Source organism: Hipposideros armiger, unplaced genomic scaffold (assembly GCF_001890085.2).
Source record: "Hipposideros armiger isolate ML-2016 unplaced genomic scaffold, ASM189008v1 scaffold_14, whole genome shotgun sequence".
Classification (NCBI taxonomy): Eukaryota; Metazoa; Chordata; class Mammalia; order Chiroptera; family Hipposideridae; genus Hipposideros; species Hipposideros armiger.
The window spans coordinates 3,402,431-3,412,051 of record NW_017731364.1 but is presented as its reverse complement, the minus strand read 5'-3'; the positions used below and the strand labels follow the sequence as shown (position 1 = coordinate 3,412,051).

At 41.5% G+C, this 9,621-nt stretch overlaps 1 protein-coding gene across 2 annotated transcripts in view; it reads left to right on the top strand.

Annotated features, from left to right (window-relative positions):
- Nucleotides 1–9,621, top strand: part of LIPH (lipase H) — a 38,603-nt gene that overhangs the window by 10,987 nt on the left and 17,995 nt on the right. For both annotated transcript variants that reach the window (XM_019667974.1, XM_019667983.1), the window contains exons 2-3: nt 5,729–6,096; nt 7,281–7,389. In XM_019667974.1, coding sequence (XP_019523519.1) covers nt 5,729–6,096; nt 7,281–7,389 — 477 coding nt within the window. The remainder of the gene's footprint in view (nt 1–5,728; nt 6,097–7,280; nt 7,390–9,621) is intronic.

The window sequence follows — 9,621 nt, the reverse complement described above, 5'->3', positions numbered from 1 at the left end:
AAAAAAAGAACCAGATCAGAGTAAGGGAAGTTCTGACAAAGGTCTGCAGCAGAACACTTGGCAGAAATCAGCAATATGCTTCACAACAGTCTGAGATGCAGTTTCCTGATGCCCAAAATCCTTGGTAGGGGTTCACATCAGTGGATAATTAGGTCTGAATTAAATATTCCTGAGTCTGGAGCAGTTCTGCCTATAGTCTAAGGCCTCCACACCAACTGTCAGTTATGCCAATAAATGTGAACTCATCTATTTTTCCAAAAAAGGCTCTCAGATTGGGCATAAAATAAAACCTAGCTAGATGCTATATGTAAGATCCCGTAAAACAAAGGGATTCAAAGGTTTAAAAAGGATTAAAACATTCTAGGCAAATGCTAACAAAAAGAAAGCCAAGTAATGGTCATAATGTCATGTGGTGGATTCAAGGCAAATAAAGCACATAATTGAAAAGGATATAATTCCTGAAATAGTAAGTCTAGATTATAAGAGTAAAAATCGATGAAACTAAAATGAGTAGTTTCGGGAACTTGAATTTGCCCCTCAGTATGCTGTGATACTTTGCAAAAGAAATGCCCCATTGTTGGTATTTAGATACATTATTTCCAGATGATAAGACAGTAAGATTCCTGATTCCCAGACCAGGCCAAACTCCCTATTTAAATTCTCGTTTTACACCATATCTCTGTTACACGGCATATATCACAGGCTGCTATTTTATACTGATTTGTGTTTTATTGCATTAATGCTTGACTCTCCCTCAGAAATGCCTGACACAGAACCAAGGGTAGAGCAGACTCTTATTGAATGAACTGCACATTTCCTCTGAGGATGGATGATAATACTGGGGGTGCCAAAAAAATGTATACGCATGACTTGCATTCATCTTTTTTTTATTTATTTTTTATTTTTTAATTTTTTTTTTTTTTTTAGCTGAGCCATCCTGCTACCTGTTGGCAGCTCAGCTCAGTGGCTGCTCAGCTCGGGCTGGACTCGAACCGCTGTTGCTCAGAGCTCAAACTCTTGAGCGAGGCATTCATCTTTTTTTAAAAGATTTTATTGGGGAATTGGGAGAGGGAACAGCATTGGGGAATCGGGGAAGGGGAACAGACAAGTTGCTGTCCTTTTGTACTTCAGTCTAGTTGTGGAGGAGGTCGCTTCACTGGCCCATGTTGGTATTATCATTGCGCCTTCCTGGGTGAGGCAGATCGGCTGCCGGCCACTGGATGGCTGCTCACGGAGGCTCTTGGCAGCTCACACCAGCTGCTGGCCGCTTACCCCGGCTGCCAGCCACTCACGGTAGCTTATGGTAGCCTACTTCAGCTTCACTGCAGCCTACGCCATCGCTGGCGACTCACGGCAGCCCAGCTCCAGGTTGAGCTGTTGTTCAGCATCTTAGCTGTAGAGGGCAGTGTCACTGGCCCTCATATGTGGGATCCGAACCGGGGCCCTCTGGCGTCCCAAGCCAGTTCTTAACCATCGCGCCACTCGGCTGGCCCCCAAGCTAGCTCTTAACCAACACGCCATTCGGCCAGCCCACATTCATCTTTTGTTATCAGTATATATTGAGTATTACAATTTTGATACAGCTTTTTCCTTTTTAAAAATGTGTACACATTTTTTTTGGTACCTTCTGTATATGTAAAGCTATTATAATATTTAATACTGAGAGGAACTAGGAAATCCATTTTTTACTCATTACTTACAATGGACTTTTTCAGAGCACAATGCCATTATAAAAATAACTCAGACATTTAAAAATACATGAAGTCAGAGTGGCTTTATTAAGTGAAAAATAAAAATCCATTTTTTCTGCCCTTATTGCCTTTCAGTAACTTTCCTTTTTAAGGGCTTCTAGTAGAGACTCAGCAAGTCAAGGAGACTGCTCGAGTCATCCCATAGACATGAAAGTTGGCAGCTGCTGCTGAAAAATCGCTCGGAGCCACACTTCACAAGTCTTCTGTGAGTCTTCCAAGGACTCGGATGTGTGACTTTTTGACACACTGGCCTAATATTGCTCATTTGGCTCAAAATGAACAGACGTAATAAACAGTTCCCTTCTTTGGAAAGGGAGCTCTATCTTCCTCAGTATGAATTCATTCATAATTAATCTCCACAGAGTTCCTCTCTTGGGCAGGTAGGTGGGGAATGTAAGGTGACATAATTTCCCCAGGCTACCTGTGAGTCAGTCACACAACCAGGAACAAAACCCAATTTATCTGACTGGCTAAAACCCAGAAGCTCAGCCCTACCCTATGATACCTCCTGTTCAATAAAGTGACTAAACAGTCAATCATTTACCTTGGGACCTGCTCTACTACAATCATCAAACAAGTTTCAGTCCATGTTCTCCAGGAGCATGCAATCTACAGAAAGAGAAACAAGAAAGGGACCAACAGATGGAGAAAGTACATATATAGATGAATAAGTCCTCGCATCTATTGCATAGAATAGGGTCTATAGTTAACAATACTGTATTGTATACTTGAAATTTGCTAAGAGAGTATATCTTACATCTTTTTACCACACACATAGAAAGAAAGTAACTATGTGAGGTGAAGAATGTGTTAACAAGTAACCTTATTTTGGCAATCATTTCACAATACATAAGAATATCAAATCATCGTGTGGCACACCTTAAACTTATACAATGTTATTTGTCAATTATGTCTCAAAGCTGGGGGGGGGAGAGAAAAAAATAAAAGAGAGTCTTTATATTGTGAGCATGCTTCACTGTACATGCAACTTGACAGTATAGAGTGAAAGGAGAAATGTGTGAGTTTGGGGCTATTTTCTGGGATGAGGGATTTCAAAGCCTCCTTAATTTTTAACCTTCTACTTGAGCTTCTTTTGCCCATTCTATTTTGGAACTTCACTCACTCCTGAGTTCCAGACCCTCCATAAGAAGTTTCACAGAAAAACATACATGAATGGCCCCAGATTATTAAGAAAGGGTATGGACCCCAGGAAGAAAGCTACTCTGAGGCTCAGAATGAGGGAGTAGCAATTCCTGGGTGTGCCGGTAAATGGTTCCTAAATCCTATTGGAGGAAGTCAGAAGAGGTTCCCAAAGCACTCATGTCCTCTGTTGGCCAGTTGCCAGTGAACAGTCTTCCCCTTCTTTTCCCTTCCTCCAAGGATGGTGATTGCAGGGCCTTGCCCCCTCTCCTGAATATCCTAAAGGACCATCTCCAGCTGGCAGCCACGGATGATTTGTTGCAACACTTCACCTGCCACTTGGCCGTTCTCTCTCAGCCAAGCAGGATGTGGGAGAGTGGGTCACAACACAGTTTTAAATAATTCTTATCATGAAAAATACAATACAGTCTTCCCAATCATTATATTATTATGTCTGGATACCAATGTTGAGCAGAGGATTTTAACTTTTATTTGGTCGTGGTTCTTCACCAAGGCCTTGCAAAATGTTGCAAAAGCAATACTGTCTCAATACCCAAGAACCTCGAAGCCCTCCTTTCTTCCCATCCCCTTTTTCATCTTGCAACTTGACCTTTAGTGTATTTCCAACTCCCTATTTATTTTCAAGCAGAGTCATAAGCATTTCTATCTACTTTGGTTTTCTGATATGAGAACACACAAACTCCCTCCTGTTTTATATGTCACTGATATGATCCTGTTCCCTTTCTTCTTCCTTTTATTGGATTGATGGAAAAATCATGATGTATTTTTTCTGTTTTTCATTGCAAAAATTGCAATATTTAAGCTTTTTATTTGGAAATCATCTTAAACTTGTAGAAAGCTATTTATTATATACATATACAGAACACCAATAACACTTTGCATAGATTCATCTGTTGTTAACATTTTACTACATATGGCTTATCATTTATCATTTGTTATTTCTCCACCCCTAGTTTTAATTTTTTTTCTGAACCATTTGAGACTAAGCTGGCCATTTACTTATACTTCAGTTGTATTTCTTTTTTTTTTTTAGCTGAGCCATCCTGCCACCTGTTGGCAGCTCAGCAGCAACTCAGCTCCGGCCGGGCATCAAACCGCTGTTGCTCAGAGTTCAAACTCTTGCGTGAGCTCTTAACCAACTGAGCCACTCGGCTGGCCCCTATATTTCCTAAGAATTCGAATTTTTCTCTTATGTAACCATGATATGGGTATCAATCTCAATTAATTGAACATTGATACCAAACTTTTATCTAATTTAGGGTCCATATCCCAGTTTTGTCAATTGGCCCAAGAATTGTTTATGCTACTTTTCCCTTCCATCACAGGATCCTATCTAAGACCAGATATTGCATTTATCCTGTCTCTTTAGTTTCCTTTAACCTAGAACACTTCCGCAGCCTTCTCTTTTTTTCTTTTATGACATTAACTTTTTTAAAGAATCAGGTCCTTTTTAAAAGAATAGAATATTCCTCATTTTTGTTTGTCTGATTTTTCCTTTTGATTAGATTCAGGTTATGTATTCCCCACTGAAATGCTACATAGATGATGTTGTATCCTTCTCAGTACATTACAGCTAGAGGCACATGATGTCCGTCTGCCACTCATTTGTGATGTTCATTGAGATAACCTAGTCAAGGCTTTGTTTAATTTCTCCACCATGTAGTTACTGCTTTTCTCCTAATCACTAATAAGCAATCTGTGTGAGACACTTTCAGATCATATACATATACTCCTCCTCAATCAACCTCCCTCTTGGTTCAGCATCCATTGATGATTCTTACCTAACCAATCTTTATTATGATGATTGTAAAATTGTGAGTCTCAACTCTAGCATTCATCCCACATTTACCAGTTGGCATTCAGCATTATACTCTAAGAGTCCTCCACTTATTTATTTGTTTGTTTATCTATTTATTTGTTATGGAATCATGGATTCCTAATTTTTTCCCAAGGCCTATAATTTGTTAGTGTCCTTAATTATTTTGGGCTCAAATTATCCCACATCTGGCAGGTGGAAGCCCCTTCACCTGTCTCCTGTGTCCTTGTGACAAGTTTTTAAACACTCCCTTACTTTCTGCCATAACAAGATGCTCCAGGATGATCTATGCTGCTCCCCTGCCCATCCCTAACTTTTCTTCTAAGCCATCCTTAGAACCTACTCAGCAGGATGTGCTCGAAGGTGGTGCTTAAAGAGCAAAGAAGGGGGTCCAAAAATGCCACCATGGACAACGATTTCAGATGCTATTGAAAGGCTCAGGGCAAGGCACACCCTGTTCCCCACCACTGTCTCGGGCCTGTGCTCTAGGCAAGAGGGGCTTGGACCATAAACTTTCAGTTATTGAGTCATCTACTGTGTACTGGGAACACTGAGGGATACACAAGATTATAAGACACCATTTCAAGGAGATTGTGGTCTAGCAGGATAGATGGGCATGTATATAAATACCCATAATACACCCCTGAAAGTGTTTTCATTGTGCTGTCACTGAGGTCCATAAAGGGGCCTGAGGAGTTCTGGGATGAAGGACAATATTTATGTCTTGGGAGAGTTGGAGAAACCTTCACCGAGGTGACTTTTGGGGTTAGACCTTGAAGGAGGGTAGAATTTGGAAAGATGGCTGTCCTGGTGAAAAATAAGTCACTGCTTATGAACTCCTTATCAGTATGACTTTGCAACTTCATTCAACTAGATCTAGCCTCCTGCTAGGTGCTATAAGGCACATGGAAAGAACTCCATCAAGTGTAGGGCAGCACTCTTACTTGATGCCCACCTAAGGAAAGAACTGTCATGATGCCATTTATTTTTTTATTTTCAGACACAGATGAAGCATGTCTTTCATTCACGAGACTGAGTTTTCACAGTGCAGTGGTTGGTACGAAACTAGATGTGAAGTTGATGCTCTTCACAAGGAGAAATCTGACCTGCGCACAGGCCGTCAACTCCACAGCTTTGGGGAACTTGAATGTGACCAAGAAAACCACCTTCATTGTCCATGGATTCAGGCCAACAGGCTCCCCTCCAGTTTGGATTGGAGACCTAGTAGAGGGCTTGCTCTTTGTAGAGGACATGAACGTGGTTGTTGTTGATTGGAATCGAGGAGCTACAACTGTATTGTACAACCATGCCTCCAGTAAGACCAGAGAAGTAGCAATATTCTTAAAGGAATTTATCGACCAAATGTTGGTAAGAGAAAATTCTCTTTGATGATTCAGGGCAAAATTGAAACTGGCCCATTATCTGTTGAGTTAAAGCCAAGAGATATCTGCAGTGAACATGGGGTGTTATTTTGTAAATCCAAATAAGCCCCAGGGAAGGTGGAGGGAAGGCCCATGGGTATGGTTGTGCAGGTTGTTCACTGTGCAAGTCACCCATCTAAGGGAGCATCACTGTCGTTATAGACATTGTAGAATTATATGTTTATTATGATAATTTTCCAGCGAATGACAACATGTATCCTGAGAAAGGGACATCTTTTTCTAACTCACGTAAAGTTGTCCTCTGGATAGGAGAGATTCTGTCTAGGGGTTTCCTGGCTTCAATGCCTAGGGCTTCCTCAACTTTATAGCTGTTCCTTTTCCTAGCAATGCCAAAAGTTTAGTGACAGGATTATTCAAAACCAAAACTGATATCCATGGTCTGATGAGAGATTTTTGTGTATGTTTGATTTATATTTTTAGTAGACTTACCAAAGATTAAATAAATCTCAAATTTTATTTAGTGATCAATTTTATGAATTGCCCCTTTTATGAAAAAAAAAAATTGGCTATTTTTTATCAGAGAGAGCCACTGTGGCCAAAAGTGGCCTAAGTTTTACATGTGCTCCCCACCTAAGCCACAGCCCTGGAAAAGTAAATATTAAAATGACTCATACTGGCTGTCCCAGGAGGCTATGGCCAGTGTGGCTCATCCCCACCCTACTTTCTTTCCTTCTTTCCTTCCCTCTCCACAGTGAATTCATTTAACTGCATCAACATGAAGATAAACATATTGTTCTCCTGCTCCCCAACTAGCAAGGTTTTAAAGGTGTCTCAGCTTGGTTTCTAGCAGAAGTATAAATGGAGACACCATGGCATAAAGTTGAAGGCACAAATTTGGAGTTGGATGGACTGGTTTGTATCCTGCTCTGCCCCTTTCCCACTGCCTCACCTTGGGCAGATTAATTGAATTCTGGACCTCAGTTTCCTTATCTGTATGGTCAAAAGAATAGTATATATATTTTTGCAGCGGTGTTGTGATAGTTACCTGAGATAATGGATATAAGGTACTTAGATATGTTTCTCCAAAGTCAACACATAGGAAATTTCTCCAAATGTTGTCAATTCCTTTAGCCTTATCAATTTATAATGATGGACCTCTTGAAATTCCAGGCCAAAGGAGCTTCTTATGAGGACATTTACATGATTGGAGTAAGTCTAGGAGCCCACATATCCGGGTTTGTTGGAAAGATGTGCAATGGGCAGCTGGGGAGAATTACAGGTAAGGCTTCCTGTGAATGGGCAGGGGGTCATCAGCCTGGGCAGGGTGTTCATTGGGGGAGAGTGATACAAGCAATTCAAGTCCTTGGGTTCGAAGCCAGCTCTTCCAATTATTTAACATGTATGAGCATGTGTCCTCTTTTGCAAAAGGAAGATCATACTAATGTTGACCTCAAGTTATTATTTAAAATAATATGTGCAAAGCACTTTGTAAATTTTATGTACCATAGAAAAAGATGGTGGTGACTTTATTTCTCTTAGGGCTAGGAAAACTGCTATGTCCCACGGGGATTTGATCTGTGTGTCCCAAGAAGATAGCCTTCTTCCTTTCATTTAATCAAGAGTAGCTTGAACTACATACCTAATATGTTTTTGTCCCCAAGCATAGCTGGAGTCTCATGATAGGAAAATGAGATGGGAATTTCGATGGCTGGGGCTTACTCTCTGAATATCAGCTTTCAGGCCAGACTGAATGAAAACATTCAGCCACACAGCAGGTCAAATCGCAAACAAACCCATGCTGAGTTCTCTTGCCTAGTGCTCTAGTAACTTTCCACAGCTACAAATGAAGGGCTGAGGGAGGCTTTCTCTTTCAGACTTAAGACTTCTACCATTTATACGTTTCCTAGAATCCATCCTCACATGGAAAAAGATATTTTAATTCTAGGGAATCTGGAAGGTAGAAGAAGGGCGGGGAGAGGTAAATGATTCAAACCAACTACAATTTGGTAGGTGAGCTTTTAGGGTTACAAGTCTGAATGTGCAATTATATTTGACCGGTCGCCCTGGGCAAGTCATTCTCTCTCTCTCTCTCTCTTTCACACACACACACACACACACACACACACACACTGGCTGATCCTTGAGGTCACATTCTTTTTTTAAAGATTTTTATTGGGGAATTGAGGGAGGGGAACAACATTGGGGAATCAGGGAAGGGGAACAGACAAGTTGCTGTCCTTTTGTACTTCAGTCTAGTTGTGAAAGACATTGCTTCACTGGCCCATGTTGGTATTATCATTGTGCTCTTCCCGGGTGAGGCAGTCACTTGCTGGCCATTAGATGGCGGCTCACGCTGGCTGCCAGCTACTCACGGTAGTTCACGGTAGCTTATGACAGCCCACTGCAGCAGGGGCTGCAGCCTACGCCATCGCCAGCGACTCACAGGGGCCTAGCTCCAGGTTGAGCTGTTATTCACCATCTTATCTGTAGAGGGCACAGCATCACTGGCCCTCATGTGGGATCCGAACCGGGGCCCTGATGCTCAGAGTTGGCATCCCAAGCCAACTCTTAACCAACGCACCACTCGGCCTGCCCGAGGTCATATTCTTTTTCCTGGCTGTTTTTTTCTTACTTTCACCCCAAAGGCCAAGTCTGCCCTCATCTTATTATTTACCTGCTTTCCTAGGAAAGCAAAGCCCTATTTATTTATTTATTTATTTATTTATTTATTCATTTATTCATTTATTTATTATTTATTTCTACTACTACTATGTTTTAGAAAACAATGTGTCCTTACTTTAAAAAAAATTTCCTTATGGGTACAAACAACTGGTAGCTTGAATTTTCTTGTGTCCCTTAACTGTTAGGAACTCTTCTTCTGCCAGGTGGGACTTTTTCCAGTGGTGTGTTTAGAAGCTGATCAGTTGTGCAAAAAATGAAAGAAAAGGAAAGAAAGAATGAAAGAAAGAAAGAAAGAAAGAAAGAAAGAAAGAAAGAAAGAAAGAAAGAAAGAAAGAAAGAAAAGAAAATGCAAGAGCCCTGATTTGCAGCGTTTGCTGATTTCCATGGTATAAATACTCCCACCATGGCTAATTTCAAGCTACCAACCTGATACCACTGACTACAAAGTTTGGGGAGAGGAGAGCAAAATATGCTCTCCAGTGGTAGTCCTGCTGGGCTCCAGCCTACTGCTGCTGCCTGATTCTACTTACCTCCCAGTTTTACTCCTCAGCCTCCCAGCAAACCTGTTCCTCGACTAGTTTGAATGTCAATGCAATGTACCCTGCTCTCTGCCTATGGAAATCCCCCCACCCAGCCTTCCTTCCACTCTCCCCATGTGAACCTTGCTCTGTGGCCTGGACTCAGCCAGTGGTAGGTCCACAGCTCAATTTCCTGACTCCCCCAAGTTCTCCTGATTCCTCCTCCTCTCTGAGTTCCTAGGCCAATCTCAGCTGTCCCCGAGAGCAGTTTCACGGGTAAAGCGTTTCCCTTACCCACTCACCTTGCCTGA